Source organism: Glycine max, chromosome 6, assembly GCF_000004515.6.
Source record: "Glycine max cultivar Williams 82 chromosome 6, Glycine_max_v4.0, whole genome shotgun sequence".
NCBI classification, from domain to species: Eukaryota; Viridiplantae; Streptophyta; class Magnoliopsida; order Fabales; family Fabaceae; genus Glycine; species Glycine max.
Genome location: NC_038242.2, coordinates 2,893,339 through 2,912,839, shown reverse-complemented (window position 1 = coordinate 2,912,839; position 19,501 = coordinate 2,893,339). Strand labels below are relative to the sequence as shown.

Here is a 19,501-nt window from a genome sequence, read left to right as displayed (position 1 = left end):
CGAAATAGAATTTGGAGATCCCTATCGGATCCTCATACTCTTATTTATTATTTTTGTTTAATTTTTTGTTTGATCCTTATAATTTCATCATTTATTATATTTTTTTAATCTCTTATAGTTTTAAAGTAATTTTTTTAGTCCCTTAGTTTATATTTTATATTTTAATTTTATTTTAGTCTTTACTATTAAAATATGAATAATATTATCAATTACAATTAACTATAAAAATATTAACAAGTAATTCGTAACTAATTTATCGCAAGATAATTTGTAATAAAAAAATAGTTGATAATTTATAACTAATGTGTGGTTGATTATTTTTATTTATTTTTTATAGTAAGGACTAAAAGATAATAAAAATACAAATTATGGAAACTAAAAATATCACTTTCAACTAAGAAAATCAAAATACAAACTATAAAAATTAAAAAGATCATTTTTAAACTAAAGGAATTAAAAGAAAATTAAAATATAAGTGATAGAGACTAAAAAAAATACTTTCAAATTATAAGAACTAAAAGATACGAATCATAAAATCATAGGGATCAACTTTTTTTCGTATTTTGAGAAAAAAATTGCTCATATAATTTTAACAAAAACTATTTTGTATCTTTAAGCATTTTCCTATAAATTTTAAGTAAGTTTAAATACGTTTTTAGTTTTTACAAGTTAATATTTTTTTATTTTTTTTAAGTTCGTATTTTAGTTTTATTTTCTGTTAATTTATATTTTTTTAAAATTTTTAATCATTATAAGATATTTTATTTATTTTTACTTGTTGTAAGTTTATTTTTTTAATTTTAATCTTTATAAGCCTAAACTATAGGAATTATAAATAAATAAAAATTAAAATCTTAAATACACTAAAATTATAAAAATATAAAGTTAATAAGACTAAAAATGACTAAAAAATATACATGAACTAAAATTTTTAAAAATATTAACTTATAAAAACTAAAATTAAAATAATAAACTTACATGCATAGAAAAAACACAAACTTAGAAATCAAATACATATTTAAGTTTGTTTCTTGTACATTATCACTCATGAAAAAACTATATGATTTTTATTTACTTTCCTACCAAGTAAAAAAAAATTGAAAATTAGGGCGCACGTTAGTCTAAAATGGGGTGCGCAGTATAGCATGACCACCATGAATAATAATCGTGGAATCACCGAAATGATTAGGTGTTCCGTCTAATTCCCACCTCAGACAAAAAGCGTACGATAGAACCAACCCAGGTTCGATGTCTCCATGGTCCATAGGCTGATCACATTCACCGCCGAAAACTACACAACCCCGAAAGCTAAATAAAAATAAAATCACCTTCGAATAGGAAAAGCAAATCTCAAATTGGTAGCGCAAGCTTGTCACTTGAGGTTTGCTTCGATTCTTCGATCTCAGATTAAAGTGTACGAAAGAAGAGGCTTTTCTAAACAAAAGAGGAAGCGTGCAATGGTGGGATGAAGAAGAGAGGAACATGGCGAGAGGCAAGTGGGTTTGTTCCTACAAGAAAACCACTCTTTTAGTTTGCTTCTTCAACATTGCTGTTGCTCTCTACGTTCTTCGCTCTCTCTATGCTTCTCTTTACATCTACTCCGGAAACGTTTCCCGCAACGGTAAGTTACTAACTAACACCAATCAATTTCCTCTCTATGTTTCCTTTTAACACTAATAATAACGGTTGCTGCATGAGGGTTTTCTTTTTCAGCTGCGTTGTATAGCCCAGATCAGATTCGGAAAATGGAGGAATCAATCCAAATCCGCTGGGAATTTAAACCTGTGGAGTTAATTAAGTGGGTAAGAACTTAGAGGTGTGAACCATTTGTATTGTATCTGCTTCCGTTAGTCACTTGCTGAAGTTAATGTTGTGAAATCGTTGTTCTAATATAGGTGAAGGCTTTAGAAGCGGAGTTTTCGAGTGAAACTGAGGCAGTTAAGTTGCCCTGGCATTTGAAACAGAACATAATTGATGAGATCTTGCAGAGACTAAGGAGCTTGAATTCCAGTAGAACAGATATTGCTATGGAACGAGGTAAATGTGAATGCATGTTTGTGAATTTTGCTGATAAGAATCTCTGTGAACATTGTTAAGCATCTTGTGTATTGATAACACTAGTTATTAAATATTGTGTTTACATTCAAGCTAAGCTGACATAGGATAAGATATGATTTGTATTGCTACTCTGGCATTTGGCTTTTCAGTAATAAAAATGCATTTTCCACCACCTTACCATAATTTTTAGCTTTGCAACCAACTGCAAGTGTTAGCCGTCGGGTGCTCACCTCATTACTATCACAAAAGTGCACCAACTGCTGGTTTTATAGCTGTGTCTAAGCTTTTATTCCTGATTGAGAGTTTGATGATAAGGAATTTCGTTTAAGTTCTTGCTGTTTTCTCATTAATCTAGATCAGTCCATATAATGTGTTAGGATCCAATTGTAAGGTATGAGGCTTGAGTCCCACACTGGAAGTATGAGATTTTAGTGTGGGGTTTATATGGTTTTGGGCTCTCCAACTACAGCAACTAATTTTTGTTGTGTGGCTCTCCAAGATTCTTATCAATTGGAATTAGAGCCTTCTGCCATGTCTCTCATCTGCAAACGAGCAGCGTGGGTGATGACGCTAGCATTGTAGTGTTCTTCTGGGACCTAGTAAAAGGGTTAGTGCACATCCAGCCCATGTGGGCGTCAAGGCTGTAGAGCATGGTGGGATGTAGGACTTGAATCCCACATTGGAAGTATGGGAATTCTGGTGTGGAGTTTGTAAGGCTTTAGGCTCTCCAACTACAACAAATAGCTTTTGTGGTGTGGCTCTCTAAGGTTCTTATCATGATGCATCTCTCTTTTGCTACAGGAATAAGTCCTTTGCTAAATTATAATTGTTTATGTTAATCAATGAGAGTGGAAGATTCTATTATAACTTTAGAGACAATAAGGAAGGAACTTGAAAATTGTTGCAGTTAATTTTAGCTGAGGAGAGATCAGTTTACACTTTACACTGATGTAAGACTTAACACACATCATCCTTCAATAACTTGTTAACATATGTAGAATATTAGTTCTGCCAATCCAACTGATAAATCATAACTGTATTTAATCACCTTAGTTGTTTGTGCCAATCTTTTAAAAATTAAGCAACAATAAGAATCTAATTGTACAGTTCTTAATTAAAAATATTTTGAAAGTAAATGTTACATTATTTTTTATTCATGCTAATGCGGTATCAAATAATTTTGAATTAATTTAAGATTTGTTGATATGTTCTATATGATAAAAACTTCCAATCCAAGGGTAGGGTTTGGGATATATTTATCCAGTAGAAAGTTATTGAAGGGGATAAGAGTGATTTTGACTGAATTGATCCCTCTGTCTGTGTATATTGAGTAAGAAGTGCAGACATTGACTGAGTTTTTAGTCACTCAAATTGAAAGTATGAAATGCTCATCGTATCCATATCCAGAGAGTAGAGAGAGAGAGAGAGAGAGAGAGAGAGATCAAGTAAATTACTTAACATTAGTTTGTATTTAATTGGTAAAATCTCTGAACATCACAATATCACATAACTTGGTATTTTAAATGTGTTATTTGTCATCCCGAATCATAGAGAGAGACCATCAGTTTGCCTTGTGTAATTTTAAATGTAAAGGGGGCTTACATTGTTTGAGATACTAATCAACAGCTTAAAATGTCTTGGTTGCATTGGGTGTATAATGTTTGGTTTATTCCTTTTCTCACCTGGGGAGGGGGATAAACTTTCCATCTGGAATTGTTTTATTTATGCTTTCATGATTTAATTGTCATTTTAAGGCATAGCTTAGATAAAGGTGACTTGTAACATAGCATGACCATTCTAGTGAAGATTAATATTGTACTGCATGACCATTTCTATAATGTGCTGAGGAAAAAGTTCATCCCAAGAATGAGGAGTCTAGTCCCCTGGTTTAATGAGTTACTATAAGCTACACTATTTTAGACATTAAATTTGGTGGTGTCATTTAAATGAAAAAATTTAAAGAATTTGGAAGTATTCCTAACTTATCTGTAACACAAGTTATTCTGCTCATTTTGGTGATATTACATTTTCAATAATACAGAAGTAGTTGAGAGTTGGCGCAAAGAAAAACTGGAAGAGGTCAAGTCAGCTCTTGTGAAGGGGACTTCCAATTCAACCATCCCCCATGAAGAAGCTGGTATGATCATTGATTTTCTGTTGTGTCTGTGACAGATTGTGTGATGCTTTTAGATAATGCTCTGCAAACTGGTAATGGATGCTTTACAAACCTTTCACACCTTGTATTCAACTTCCTAGGTATGCTAGTAAGAGCTTTGGAGTCTGATTGGGCTGTGCTCTGTGAAGAGATTGGCCTCTGGATACCTGCTCAAGTTTCTAATAAAGAACATGACGACAAACCTGAGGGTGCAGAGGAGTTTGGTAATATCAGTTTCTTCAGTCGTAATATCCATTTTCTTTTTCTATTGTAGTTTTCCCCTTATGCATCACTTGAGTGGTTTCCCGGAATCAGTGAACAATGCATTATGCATGATAGAATCTGGAAGTAGTGTGCATGTATATTGATTTCTTGCAGAAATTTATTCTTGGACTTACCAAGTATACATTCTCTCCAGAGGAGGAGGTCCTTCCTGGCAGACCCGTTTCACCCGAGTGCCATGCTGAACTGCACACAGATTATGATGGCGCCGCAGTAAGATGGGGTCTTACCTTCCACAAAGATAGTGCAGCTGATTGCTGTCAGGCTTGCTTGGACCATGCGAAACATGCCAAAGAAGGGGAAAAGAAATGCAATATATGGGTTTATTGCCCATCTGAGTTTGGGTGTCATTCTCCAGATATCTACCAGCACAAACATCAGGAATGTTGGCTGAAATATGTAAGAACTTCTCTATGTACTTGCATAATGGCTTTTGATACTTTTATTCTCTCTGTGGTCTGAGAAAATACTATTGAGTTTTATATTTTGTCTGGTTTGAAAATTTTCATCTTGTGATCATTTATCTTTCCTTCTCGCTGGCTAATATACTCTAATTGATATTTTGAATCCAGGCTGAGAAACCTCGACTAAATTTTAAGGATAAGTATCCTGAATCATATCGAAATTCACATCCTTCTGCACCAGTGATCGTTCCATGGGTCTCTGGAGTTATCAGTTCATGAGTCAAATAACCAAATACCAAATGTGACGAGATCAACCAGAGCTACCTTGTAGACTACACAAGAGTGCAAAGCTAGCTTAGCAAAGCCTTTGCATGCTCGTGGATTATATACCATTGTTCTTCAACATGTTTTTTGTGTAAAAGAAATGAACTGGGGAGCAAAGAATTTTCCCTATGTTCATTTATGACTTGTTTTGGTCAAAATGCGGTTTTTGACAGACTCACCTCAGTGCCAAGGATTTTCCACCAAGGTCGGGTCTAACACTGAGGAAAGGTGACTTTTAACTGATGAGCATGTTGTTTTGTTGTAAGCTATCTGATAACATAATTCATTGTATCTGTGGGACTTAGAATCCTACTCATAGTATCATTCTTGTTCGTGATGTTGATGATCATCAATTCATCATCAATCTTCTCTGTCCGCTTCCCTTCCTTTTATCCATCATAATCATACCTACAATTATACATGTATAATAAAATGTTTATGTATGTCTCACTTAGTAGTTATATTACCCAGTTTATTTTGTCAACCCGATCCTCGAGATTTTCAACTTAAGATTGAAATACTACCAAGCAGAATAGGTAATTAATAACTGTGGCTAGAACCATCAAAATGGGTTAGGATTGGACTTAAAAATTGTCATGTTTAAACCTTTTTTTTTCCAGCTGGAGTTAAATATGGTTCTTGAGCCTAGCCTACTTTTTTGTTTTCTACTTAGGTTTAGTTTGCAACTTACGCTGCTTAGGCTTAACTGTTCAACCGCCATTATTGCTATTCTAGAGTCTTGACTAACACGTGTCAAACATGAGTTTTGGCTGATCTCACCTTTTTATTTAACTCATAATACTTGCCAACTATAATGCATAAAAGAGGTGTTTTACATGGTGAGACTTTGAGAGACCCCCAATTACGCAAATGCACCCTACGCTTAATTATCGGGAAGGACTATATGCTTCAATAAGAGTGAATTAAGAAAAAAGAGGGAAGTGATTTATAAAAGATATGGTTTGACCAAGTGAAACTGGTATCCGAAGTCAAAAACTTATCCAATAATTTTCAGATAAAACAATTTTTCTGATTTTAAAATCAAATTATATTTATTTCTTCTTATTTATTCAATGTGAAACTTTTATTTAAAACTGTTAGAATACTCACAAAATGTTCAATACTTGATCGATTTAACTTCTAGTGGCAAACACTCAGAAGAAAACCATGAACTAAACTAGGAAACTGTATCCTCTCTGGCCCATATTTACGATTTGAAGCTCATAAATTGAGTTTCAAACTGCCCCCAAACCATCTAGGAAGACTAGGTTGACATGTTGAATAGAGTTAAGCTCAACACACTTTAAATAATTTAACTGGGTCTTCCAAATTTTACATGTGCATGATCGCAAAAAAAAAAAAAAAAAAAAGACTACTTCGTGCACGTGAATCTGATCCCTAATTAGTTGTTTTGCAATGCAATGAATCAATTCTAGAAATAATTTTACTTTCTCTTTTCTTTTACTCGAAATCCTTTTTTATTACTACTAACATTTTTTTCTTAAGACATTTTTATAACATCTTTATACCATGTGAATGTGAGTCAATTTCAAGGCATACCATAAGGGGTCATTTTAGATTAACATGTCCCGAAGGTCTTGTCCCTTTCTGTGTTTTTTCCCGATATAACTTCATTTGGAGGATAACCAATACAATTAGATTTATCAAATAGCAGTATTTATTCGGTGGCACGTCCCGTTAACGATGACTTTAACTTAAAGTGTAACACTCATTAAGCACTATCTCTACGCTCAGAAATAAACAAATCCTTGAAGGTTACCTGGTGGAGACATTTCTTATGTGTACCACAGGCATACATAATACGTCCAAAACACAAAGACGTGTCACATGCCACGTTGTTATATATTGATCTGATGCCATTATTCCTAGCGCACATAAAAATTTTCCAACCAAAATTACTTAACCGTTGTCAAATAAACATTTGAATCCTAAATTGAATATTGTAGCCATTAGTTAAAATGTCTTTAAGCCATTTTAACTTTGTCTTTACCTTAAAGAACAGAAAACATTTTTAGTGCTCCCAGTACGCTGCTGGGCCACTATCAACGAAGCAGGTCAATTCGAACATCAAATCTACAGAATTTGATGGTTCCATGGATATATAAATGTGCTCCTATCTGACAAATTGATGATAATTAATTTCCACATGGGTGTGTTCTACCATGAAGAGCCACCAAACCATCCCAAGAGATGCAAATACCTTGTGGCAACTTTTATTAAGGAAGTTTTCTCCAGTTGCCAGAGTTTTGCAGCACGGCTTTCAACTTCAAGTTTTGAGGATGAGTACCCAGTGAGCGATTTTGACGAGGAACAAGAAGTAAGTATCTCCATCATAGAGCGTTAATAAAATTAATTTTATTTAAAATTAATTTTTTAAAGTTTTTATTCTAAAAATAAATTAGTTTTAAATTTTTTATTTAAAGCAAAAGTTATATTAAATTATTTTAATTCAAAATCAATTCTTTAATATGAGATCAACATTAAATTAATATTTTAATGTGATTTTTAAATACCAGTTAACCTGAACCAAAATCAGATTTTTAGACTCTTAATTTTTCACTTATGGAAGACCATCATGAATATTGTTCTTTTCATCTGCATCCCCAGTTGTTTATCTCAGCAGTGATAAGCCGAACCATGGAGAAACAGAAGCACAAGCCAAATGTGTTGAGACACAACTTTTCTTGGGTATACTCTCCAGCAACGAAAGAACTTTATTTCACTACTCAGGCAGTGGCACCACAAGAAAAGGTGGAGAGTGATCAAGAAAGTGATGAAGGAGAAGAGTTTCTGTCAGTTAAAAGTTATTTCTCACGCTGTTCAAGTTCGCCAAGTGGGGGGGAAGCATTCTATTCTGTGAAGACAAACCTTTCACGATGTTCAAGCTTGAACGAACTTGACTTGTCCAAATATAGGAGGCCCTCAGTGATTCAGGAGTTTTGTCATTGCGAGGGATGGCCTTTTGGTCTTTGCCGCAGAGCTGTGTTGCTTCCACCACTGCCCAAGTCACCTTCTGAGTCATGGTTGTCGCTTAAAATGCAACCAACTTCTAACAAACCATGAATATATTTGTTCACCTCTTATGCTACTTTATAAGATTATCTCAAGTAAAAATAGGTTAAACAACTTTATAAAAGATATGATTGGACCATCTTGAATTATAGTATATGATTAATTACACTAATTATCTTTTATGAGGTTATTTAACCATTTTTTACTTGAGATAAGTTAGTACTTTTATTTTATCTTTGTTTTCAGGAACTGTAACTGCCACACAGAGTAATCAATATTGAAAGGCGGAAGCACAATGGTTTTTACTTTTTATAGGATTTTTTATAGATGATGGTTTTTTTTTCATATAGTTGTGCGTATTTAAAATGAAGAACTCTTATATTATTATTCCATAATAACACATGACAGTAGGTATGCTGTTTCCGAAAAAAAAAAATAATGACAGTAGGTATCAGTTTTCTGAGCTTTGTTATAACACGAAATTGTCAACAAAAATACGATGAACATTGTGTTGCAGTTCTGATATAAAAGGTGACACCGACCTACAAATTTAGACACGAACTATTTCTTTAAGAGTAATGTTATATCCTCCAATAAATCCTCATCCTACCACTTATAATAGTAAGTATTGAATAAAAAATAAATCATTTAATGTATTGAAAATATAAAATACATTTATTACTTAATTATCATAAAAGGCTAGTAGAAAGATTTGTTGGAGGATTTGGAATTATTTTTTCTTTAATCATTCTAATAACTGAATCAAGCAAATAGTACCTTCAATTAATTTCTTGGTATGTAAATAGATGATGGCGTCATTAGTACAATCATTAAAAGTTGTCATTTATCTCACAGCTAACAAAAATGCGGAAGGGGAAGCTGATTTCATAATGATGATACTGATAAACTATAGCATGGCATATACTTCAACTAATCACCTGTTAAACATTGGATATACTTTCTCCAATTAATAAATACACATACCTGTTAAACAAGCATGGTCATTTGTTTAGAATGAACTATAAAATATCAATAATATATTTCTCATATGCTTGACAAGAAATTACTTATATAAGCTTGGTTGCATCCATCGACAAAATTAGCCTACAGAAGGCTTGGTTGAATTCAGACCCGAAAGGTGGCTAGATAAAGAATTGAACTTTTCCATCCAAATTTTAAAAACTCAACATATATATATATATATATATTGTGTATTATATGAATATTTTTTAATTTGAGTAAAAAAATACATAACACTTTTTAAAATTGTCACTACTACACAAGTGTGATTCAACATCGTTGAATCTAAGTCGGTTATGAAATAATCGATGTAATATAGCTTGCGGTGGCAATTTTGAAATTAATACCAACTTTTTATAAAGCTTAACGACGGGTCTTGTAAACCGCTTTTGATACAAACATTACGAAGGCGGTTTTATAAAAACCGCCTTTGTTTGTTAGCCTATTACTACGGTTTTATACGAAAACCGCCTTTGTCTCATTTGTAGTTATTTTTATTAATTATTTATGCTTCAGTCTTGGTACGCGCATGCCCTTTCGCCCTTCACCCTTCACCTTGCCGTGACCTCCATACATCTCACTCTCGCCCTTCACCCTGCCCTGACCTCCACAAGCTCGTCGTGGACATTTCCCAACCTGTGCTCTGACCCGTCTCCGGTGAAGGGTAGGGTTTTTGTGAGAACGAAAACACCTAACCCTAATATTGTTGCTGCTCCAAGAGGTAAGGGTTGTGTTCAGATGCCTATACCCACAATGTTCAACATCCTTAGTTTTTCTTTTTTTTTCCCATTTTCTACTGAAAAATTCGATTTTGTTGTGTTAGAATAGTAGAGATTGTGAATTTGGGGATTTCGTGAAATGGGTTTTAATTTTGCTTTTTGTTTGATTGTAGTGGTGGGATTCGGAAAGAAGCGTGGACCAAACTCTATGTGTAGTGGTGGGATTCTATTTTGCTCATCTCTTACACCAGCAACACATTCCCCACAGTACGAAAACACATGATGTTTTAGTTGTTTGAATGTGTTAAGTTTTAGTTTGTGTTTAACTTGCTCTTGTTGGAAAAAAAATAAAAAAAAATAGGATTGTGCCTACAGTTTTGCTCTAATAAGACTAGGTGAGTGGGAAAAAAATAAAAAAATAGGACTATGTACCTTTATATCGCTTAGAACTTAGAACTCATTGTTCTTGCTGCTTACTTGTTGTCTCATTCTCTCTCTCACCCATTGTTGTTTTCTTTGATTTTTAGATGTCTCCATCAATGTCATTGAAACATGATCCTAATCCTTTGGGGAGCTGCTACTAATGCAGAAACTAGAGGAAGTTGGAAGCTCTGTCAAGGTAGGAAGTAAACATGAGATATAGTATTGTTATTTGCCAGCAGAAACAAGATATTTAATTGCCCTGAGATATAGTATTGTTATTTAAATGCAATAAAAAGAGAGGAAAGGGGAAAAGGAAAATTATTTACATGTATGTTTCTGGAGTTGGTTATATTCTTTTGGCTAACCTCCAGTAATTTTTTCTGAGTGATTCTGATCTTTGTAATTGGGGTTTATACCTATTTCTCTCTAATAAAATGTGTTGCTTTTATCAGTTATCTAGCAATTTAATCCATTATACTTTCACAGCATACAGAGTCATCATGTATAGTTAATAAAATACTTACAGTAACTACCATCTATTAGAGAGTTGGGAGACATAATGATTTTTCCTTACTTCAAGAGGGGGGAGAATTTAGGGAGACAGAGAGAGACACCACTTCTATAAACTTCTAATCAAGTTTTAAGTTGAATTATATAATGTTCATAAGGGTGTTAGTTTGTAATTTGGACTCTGTTAAATTCTTCTACTTGTTTATTAAGTATTATAAGGAGTGAGCTCTTGTCAAAGAACACTTTATTTGATGTGATGAGATCTTCAAATTGCAGGCTCGGATAAAGAAGATAATGCAAGCTGATGAGGATGTTGGAAAGATAGCACTCGCTGTGCCTGTTTTAGTTTGTGAGTTGCTTTGACTTACTCTGTTGTTAACTTCAGGCTGCTGGTTGTTTGTTTGTCATATACATGTTGTTGACATTGCTCTTGAATGCATTACAGCTAAAGCTCTAGAACTATTTTTGCAAGATCTTTGTGACCGCACTTATGAAATAACTCTTCAAAGAGGAGCAAAGACCATGAATTCATTGCATTTGTAAGTCTCTTATGTTATTATTACTTTTCTTCAATCTCCCATTTTAGTGATTTAGAACCAACTCTAGAACTTAGAATAATGCCTTTATAATTGACTTCTTTTAATATTCTTAGCTTTGATTTTAATCCTCACTTTCCCCTTTTCCATATGTCCAAGTTATAAATGGAAGCTAAATGTGAAACAGGAAAGTAGCCATTTTTTAGGTTTTAAAAAATTCTCAATAATGTAAATGAAGTATGAATGGCCAAACCTGATTAGAAGTGTTTATTTATGTTTAAAAGGTAATTTGCTTGTTAGGGTATGCATCCATGTGTGAAGTAGATTGTTAAACATTATTGGTATATCTTATTTGCACTGTCACTTCAACATAATTTTGTGTTGTGTGTTCTATCACTTGAATCTGAAGGAAACTATGAGATTGTTTGAAAACTTGCTTGGGAGTGAGCATGTCATCCATATCATATATAGAAACAGTGAAACAATATACAATGGGTTTCCCATAATTAGGGAAAGAATAAAAGATCTGCAAGATTTTCAGCCTAATTGGCTAATTATGTACAGAAAATAAAGGGGAATTAATTACTATGAAATCAAATATTGTAGCACAATCTCAGCTTATATCTGAAAATCTCAATGCAATGCTATCATAACCTCAACAATCCTATTGTAATCTCAATATTCCCCCCCAACTCGATGCTTATAATTCATATTCATCTATCTTGATACATATGATATCCTCTGTCCACAAAGAGATTTAGTGAAGATCTGCTGGTTAATCAATAGAATAGAACCAACAAATTGTGTAGTGACAGTCAATCTAAATGCACATGTGCAAGGATGCCTGATTATCACCTATGGTATTCATAGGGCCTACTTTACAAAATTTAGCTCTTGGAAGAGTTGCTTCAGCCCTATGAGTTCACATGTGATGAGTTCATCATATATGATGATAAATCATATTGTTTAATTTAATTATATGTGATATCCAGTCAATACAATAAGTAATACTATATAATAAAAATATGTTTGCTATTTTTTAACATAAAACACATTTGTATGTTGTTAATGGACACTTTATCTTCCTCAACATCTCTTCATATCTCTTCTTACCTTCAGATAATTTCCCCCCTTTAAAAATTGCCATCAGTAGCTTAAAAACCCTGTACGAGTTAGTTTTAGAAAGAGACCGTGAGGTAGTTATATGCAGATTAGAGTGAGGAGGGTATCAAACTTGTATCTGTGAATGATTGGGCTGATTTCTCATTTAACCTTACATGATGGAAAGTTAATAGATATGTAGTGATCTTGAAATTAATGTCTGCACTCATGTGTTGGACATAGTCAAGAGAGATTAGTGATTATTTAATCGTATTCAGCCTGTGCAATTTTCTATATTTGTTGGAACACAATAGCAAACAATGCATGTAACATAATATCATAAGAAATTAATGTAACCCACATGGACATGAATTCAGAAAAGTAAAAGTATACGCTTAACCTAACCTTTAATTCCTTAACTCATGTTCCTGTTTCAAGCTATGTTTATCTAGTTTATTGTATTTTTCAAGTTATGAACTTCATGGATGGGAAAGAGAGCTAGAGAGGGAACAATATGAAATATAATGCAGTACTAGATCTTAGAATTTGCAGGATTATGAAAAGTTTCATAATTCAACTTATGTTCTTCAACTTTTATAAAAAAAAAAAAACTATCTCGCTCTACTTCTCCAAAAGCTGAGATGTATAAATTAATTTTATCTGATTTGAGAAGTTTACTTCATTTTTCTTCTTCTTCCATAAGTGGTTATTAACAAGTTTATTTACAATTGTAAGAATTGTTTTTAGCTTATTAGTTATAGGTCTGATCACTCAGTTCCAACTGTAATACCTATATGTCATGCAGATGGGAGTGGATAGGTTGAGCCTTTTTGGTTGGTACCTGGTAGTTTGATTTTATAGTTTTGAGGATTCAATTTGGTGTGACTGATTTTTTTGTGAACTTTTTATGTTTCAGTAAATGCAACAACTTTAAGAAAGATTAGGTACTGGGTATCTTGTATTCCAACTCAATAAGATAGTGGGGAGGAAAGAGATATGCCCGTCGCTAGCAAAACCAGAAATATGCTTGAAGGTTTGGTAAAAGAAGGATCATTGAAATGGTTGCTTGGCAAGAAGAGTTACTTTGGTGAAGAATTTGAAGAGATGGAAAATTCTCCTTCTGCTGGGAAGAACTTTATACGAGAGCTCTCTCCTGTTGCAAACCTAGTTGTTCGTAGATGCTCAAAGTAAGTGCATTTTTGTACATCTTAGCATGTTTTCTTGGAAATTATTGCTTCATAATCAGTTTTCAATTTTCAGTCTTGTTGGATTTAGTTTATTTGGTATATTGGACCTTTCACTCCTTTTTGTTTGACACAATGGGTCATACTTTTGATTGGAAATTCAACTGTAATATAAAACAAATAATGCAGAATCCTTAGGACCTCTTCAAGTGATCTTCTGGAGAGCTTCAATCAAGAGGCTTCTGATTCTATGAAGCATCCATCACGATATGCGAGGAACTTTTTGGAATATTGTTGTTTCAAAACCCGGTTAGGACTTATCTTCGAAGACCATGGAAGCAATATTCAAGAACAATTTTAATGAAGACTTATCTTGATGGCTTTATCAATCCTCAAGGTTCGATGGAATGGAGTGGTAACTTTGCATTGAACACACTTTATTATGCAGAGTACATTGAACAGCTACAAGTTCTTTTTTCCTTTTGGCTTCAAGCTTGACTGGTCTTTAACTCAAGAAGAAAAAAATGCTTTAATATTTACCTTGTTGATCATTTTATCCAGCATATACTTTTCACTTTTTATCAATTAGTAGGCCATTTTGATTCCTGTATACAATTTGTATTTTATTCTTTAGTGTTGACTCTTGACTCATTTTTTTTATTCTAATTGTTGTTTCTCCATTATACTTCTGCTTTTTAAAAATTCTCATAGATACATTAATTAAAAAAAAAAGCCAATGCAATACCTTAAAAAAAAAGGCAAAAAAAAAAGTCAAGCAAAAAATAAATAAAAAAAGATTAAAAAAAAAGCAATACTACGACGGTTATTGTATAACCGTCTTAGTATGTTACACCTACTACGCCGGTTATTTTATAACCGGCATAAAAATTCATTTTCGCATGTCATATACAACGACGGTTCGTGGCAACCGTCATAAAATACGTATACATACAAGGACGGTTTTATGGCAACCGTCGTAAACCGCATATACATACAAAGACGGTTTTATGGCAACCGTCGTAAAACGCGTATACATATAAGGACGGTTTTATGGCAACCGTCGTAAAAAATATTATTTACAACGACGGTTTAGAAGACCATCTTTAAAATACTTGCACCTTTTACGACGGCGGCTATTACGACGGTTCAAAACTGACGTTAAAATAATTACTTAACCGACTTAAAATGTCGTTTTTGCAGTAGTGTGTGAAGATATATATAATTTAATTAAATGAGTAAAAGTCTATGTAATTTAAATTTAAGGAGAAAAGAATAACCGTTTCAAAAAAAATAAAAAATAGAGCATAAATACTTAACTTTCTAGATAAAAATTTAAATTAAAAATAATTAAATTGAGATTTAAAGAAACAAAACAGAATTTTAAGGTAAAAGAAATATTAAAAAATAATTAACAACTTTTAAAATTAAAAAACATATAAAAGAAGCATTAAATAATAATAAAAGTGTTTTGAGGAGAAAAAGAAAAGGAAATTAATATTATTGCATTAAAAATAAGAATTTAAATTCATAAAATAAGAGTTTTTTTTGTGTGCAATTTATAACATAAGAGTTTATTCGGAGACTTGGAGTATTGCCAACATTGTTTTTGCAGAATTTACTTTATATATAAAATAATTGTCATTTCTTCTTATTTCGTTTTTTTTTTCAAAATTTATTCGTTTCCGCTCTTTAATATGATGTCTGTTAGGTGAGCGTATGGAATTATGCATTAGTATAACCATTAACCAGATTCATGAATCACGAGTCTATAGAAAAATAAAATGCATCAAATGATCAAATATTTTGTGACTTACATCATCACGCTCAGACAGCCCATGGATCAATGATGGGCCTACCTTCCGGCGAATAAGAAGAGGGGCTACGATTCCATTCATTAAACAAATTAAGCATGCCTAATCAATCTTTCTAATAGCTTTTAGGATATATTTTGTTCCTGTCTCCTTATGTTGAATAAAATTTACTTGACATTTCTTTATCCTATACTATTTTTTTATAATTTATAGAATAGTATAATATTGTATATTCTTCTCATTAATTTAATTTTCCCCTAATCTATTTCGTAGTTAATTAATTAGATAGACTAAAGAAAGTTAAAGTGATGTGAAAAAATAATGAGATTGTCCCAACTTTTATAGCTTCAATAATGCCTATGCATAATCAATCATGCAATACACTCTGTTATTTGTTTCTAATTAATTATTTAAATGATTTGAATAAGAGTTGTTTTAAATTAATAATAAAACGCGGAACATGATAGAAAAAACAAAAAACCTCTTTGGTCTTTTTTTTTTTTTTCCTACTCCATGAGAACAGATATTGATTTATTTTATGGTATTAATTTATATTTTTAATTTGCATTCTTATAAATATTAAAAATATATAAATAATAAAATATTATTATCCTTTTCTTATTTATAAGATCAAATTTTTAAAATTTGTTCGTTCTTTTATATAAAATTTAATTTATATTATCTTATGCATTAATTATTTTTAAACTAAAAATACTTCTAATTAAATAAGAAAAACATTATATTAATATGTATTTAGAAAAATAAATATTAAAGATAATGATATTTTTTTAAAAAATATATAAATTTATTATTATCAACAAAATTAACTATTTTTTAATATTAATGAATTAAATAAGTTATGGTGTGATGCATTGAAAACAACCACAACAATTGACAGCTTACTAGTTGAAATTGTAAAACCATTTGCACTATTCACTCCAAGAAAAAAGATCAATGGTATGAGGTTGTAAACATAAAATTGGTTGTTGTCTAGTGCGAGTGGACACTGCGGTACAGAGAGAGGCAAGTCCCACATGGATGTTCCAAACAGCCCGGAAATCTCGGTTGATGTTCCTCCTTACCTTCGAGTGCACAAAGACAGCACGGTCGAGAGAATTGCCGGCACCCAAGTCGTTCCCGCAGGCCTCGATTCCGACACCAACGTTGTCTCCAAAGACATCCTCGTCGTCCCCGAAACCGGCGTCACTGGCAGGCTCTACCGTCCCAATTCCACCCCGCCAACCGCCAATAAGCTCCCTTTACTTGTCTACTTCCACGGCGGCGCCTTCTGCATCTCCTCCGCCTCCGATCCTCTCTACCACACCTCTCTCAACAACCTCGTCGCCGAGGCCAACGTTGTCGCTCTCTCCGTCAATTACAGGCTCGCGCCAGAACACCCTCTTCCCACCGCGTACCAAGACTCTTGGTCCGCGATTCAATGGGTCGCTGACGCCTCTCGTGCTAAACAACACCACCAAGAAGATTGGATCAGGGACAACGTTGACTTTGACAGAGTCTTCCTAGCAGGGGACAGCGCAGGTGCCAACCTGGGACACTACATGGCCTTAAAATTGAATAATAATTTTCCAACAAATGATGGTTTCGATTTCAAGGTTGCGGGTCTTATCATGGTGAACCCTTATTTCTGGGGAAAGGAAGCAATTGGAGTGGAGATTACTGATCCGGAGAGGAAGAAGATGGTGGATAAGTGGTGGAGTTTTGTTTGTCCTTCGGATAAAGGGAACGATGACCCTTTGATTAACCCCTTTGTGGAGGAGGCTCCGGGTATTGAAGGGGTTGCTTGCGATAGGGTTCTTGTTACTGTTGCGGAGAAAGACATACTGAGGGAAAGGGGGAAGCTTTATCACAAAATGTTGAGCAACAGTGACTGGAGAGGAACTGCTGAGTTCCACGAGACTCCAGGGGAGGATCATGTGTTTCACATCTTCAACCCCAACTGCGAGCAAGCAAAGAGTTTGATTAAACGCATTGCTCATTTCATTAATGAACATTGAATGTTTACTGTCATTTTGTTCTTTTTTCTTGTGTTGTGTTGTGTGTGGATCCATTAATAAAATTCAACAAAGGTTGGGAAGCCTCTTCTTTTAATGTATTTCACTGTTGGAAATCCATACAACTTGTTTTCTTTCCCTGTTTATAATTACTGTCATGTGTTTTATTAATTACTATCTGACAGTGTTGTAATTTCTATAAAATAAATTTGTATGTGGGCTTCGTGCTTTGTTAATGTTATTATCCGTTCTTCAATTTTCTCCCCAGGTTGTAAATTCTAGTATAGAAAGAATCATAGTGGCATGCAGCTCGGTCTTTCATTTCTATTATCTAGTTTACACGTTATGAAGCAAAAAAAAAAATGTGGTAAAGGTACGCAATTTCTGTTAACATGTCAAAAGTGTCAGGGAAATTAGGAATCATTTCCAGTCAAAAAAGAACATAAGGCATGCGTGACATAAGCCCACAATATCCCTGTTTGAAACAGAGAGGCAGAAAAGCCAGAAAGTAACAGAGCCAATTGGAAGACTATATTTCTACATTTTACTAAATACATATGAGAATTGAGAAGAATGTCATACTGAGCACAAGCATCTTATCAATGTGTGCTTTCGATATACATTTGTAAAATTAATTAATTTTGAACTAACGTGACTTTATACAATTGATTTTAAGTAAACATGGGTTTATAGTAACATAACTTCTGTTTAGATAACAAATATTCAAAAATTGGTTTTGTCACACAGTATTATTTGAAAACTTATAATCAACATTAATTTTGTGTATATAATTACCAATTGTGTTTTATCTTGCTTAACTACAATAACAATATTAAATAGAGGTATACTTATAACAAACCATATGATTCAAGTTAAGAGTGATGCAAAAATTACTTCCAAGTGCTTGAATGAGATTTGAGTTCACAATTTAGAATTACGTTTCTAACACATCCAAACATCTTGTTTAATGCAAAAATCATGTTTAACCAATCATAAACTCAAATCATGTCTTACAAACAGTAATCTAAACATGCAACAAAGATACAGGTGAAGCAGAAGCAATCTCAAACATGGATTCATAAAGGTAGCTCTTTACTGGGGTTAGAGTTAATTTTGACTAAAAAATAATATAAGAAGTAAAAAATTAGAAAGTGAAATTATTAGATAATTTAAGAACACATGTGTGTATATGACTATAGTTCCAACCAATCTCTACTTGGTATAAATCTATGTTTTTTAATTTACAAAATAATAATAATAATACTAAATCATGTGTCACGTTGATATTAGTAGAGACAGAGGTAGTCCTATACCATGTAATCATTTATGCTTTAACAAATTTTATTATTAATTAAAATTTATTGGAAATCATAGATTTTTGTAGATTTTATTTCTTATGTTATGACTATTTTTTATAATTTTTTAATTTTTACTATATTTTAATTAATAATAAAGTGTTTTACAGAAAATGTATAACTAATATTTATTTTAAAAAATTAATTATGTTAAGTTTTGTCTGAAATTTTTATAAGGGTCAGAGCTTTTTTGGCACAGTAATAAGAGCTAGAGTGGGTCAGGAGAAGAGAATAGAACATAAGAATATTGCTAGATGGTACCACTTAGTTGTCAACTAACACAACAATGTGTTTGAAAGTGTGTCTTTAAATTATGTTAACGCAGAAGTTTTGTGTTGTAGCGTATAGTAAACTCACGTTTTTTTTATTGTTTAAACAAAAGTTCAAACACCCATTTAAGGTACAAAAGCTAAACAATAATGCATCGTGATTTCCATCAATTAGTATAATGGAGTAATGATGTCGGTTAAAGTCATGGATCAGGATTTAGGACCTAAAATAGGGACAAGAACAAAAGTCAAGATAAACTCATAAAAAAAGATAGTTAAAACAGTGCAAAAGCTATGCTTTAGAA

The 19,501-nt window shown here is 32.8% G+C and overlaps 4 protein-coding genes and 1 non-coding gene across 6 annotated transcripts; all 5 read left to right on the top strand.

Annotated features, from left to right (window-relative positions):
- The first annotated feature begins 1,186 nt into the window (after window positions 1-1,186).
- Window positions 1,187-5,560, top strand: LOC100789577 (uncharacterized). The gene is made up of 7 exons (XM_003528209.5): window positions 1,187-1,621; window positions 1,714-1,802; window positions 1,896-2,037; window positions 4,100-4,195; window positions 4,315-4,437; window positions 4,632-4,894; window positions 5,068-5,560. Exons 1-7 carry the CDS (start codon window positions 1,483-1,485, stop codon window positions 5,176-5,178), a joined length of 963 nt encoding a protein of 320 aa, XP_003528257.1. The 5' UTR covers window positions 1,187-1,482; the 3' UTR covers window positions 5,179-5,560.
- Window positions 5,561-7,114: 1,554 nt separating this feature from the next.
- LOC100784436 (uncharacterized) lies at window positions 7,115-8,568 on the top strand. The gene is made up of 2 exons (XM_003527666.5): window positions 7,115-7,561; window positions 7,852-8,568. Exons 1-2 carry the CDS (start codon window positions 7,373-7,375, stop codon window positions 8,305-8,307), a joined length of 645 nt encoding a protein of 214 aa, XP_003527714.2. The 5' UTR covers window positions 7,115-7,372; the 3' UTR covers window positions 8,308-8,568.
- A 1,094-nt stretch (window positions 8,569-9,662) lies between these two features.
- On the top strand, window positions 9,663-11,467 carry LOC102660797 (class 2 transcription repressor NC2 alpha 2). 2 transcript variants are annotated; one of them, XR_414564.4, is made up of 5 exons: window positions 9,663-9,997; window positions 10,169-10,262; window positions 10,523-10,614; window positions 11,205-11,277; window positions 11,374-11,467. It is a non-coding gene; the product is annotated as a class 2 transcription repressor NC2 alpha 2 (transcript). The 2 variants fall into 2 exon arrangements; XR_414565.4 differs by having other exon boundaries at window positions 9,665-9,997; window positions 10,169-10,213.
- Window positions 11,468-13,493: 2,026 nt separating this feature from the next.
- On the top strand, window positions 13,494-14,801 carry LOC102660662 (uncharacterized). Its single transcript, XM_006581173.4, has 2 exons — window positions 13,494-13,752; window positions 13,939-14,801. Exons 1-2 carry the CDS (start codon window positions 13,562-13,564, stop codon window positions 14,108-14,110), a joined length of 363 nt encoding a protein of 120 aa, XP_006581236.1. The 5' UTR covers window positions 13,494-13,561; the 3' UTR covers window positions 14,111-14,801.
- Window positions 14,802-16,486: 1,685 nt separating this feature from the next.
- Window positions 16,487-17,828, top strand: LOC100786377 (probable carboxylesterase 2). The gene has a single exon (NM_001317647.2). The coding sequence runs from the start codon at window positions 16,595-16,597 to the stop codon at window positions 17,573-17,575; it is 981 nt and encodes a 326-aa protein (NP_001304576.2). The 5' UTR covers window positions 16,487-16,594; the 3' UTR covers window positions 17,576-17,828.
- Window positions 17,829-19,501: the final 1,673 nt, after the last annotated feature.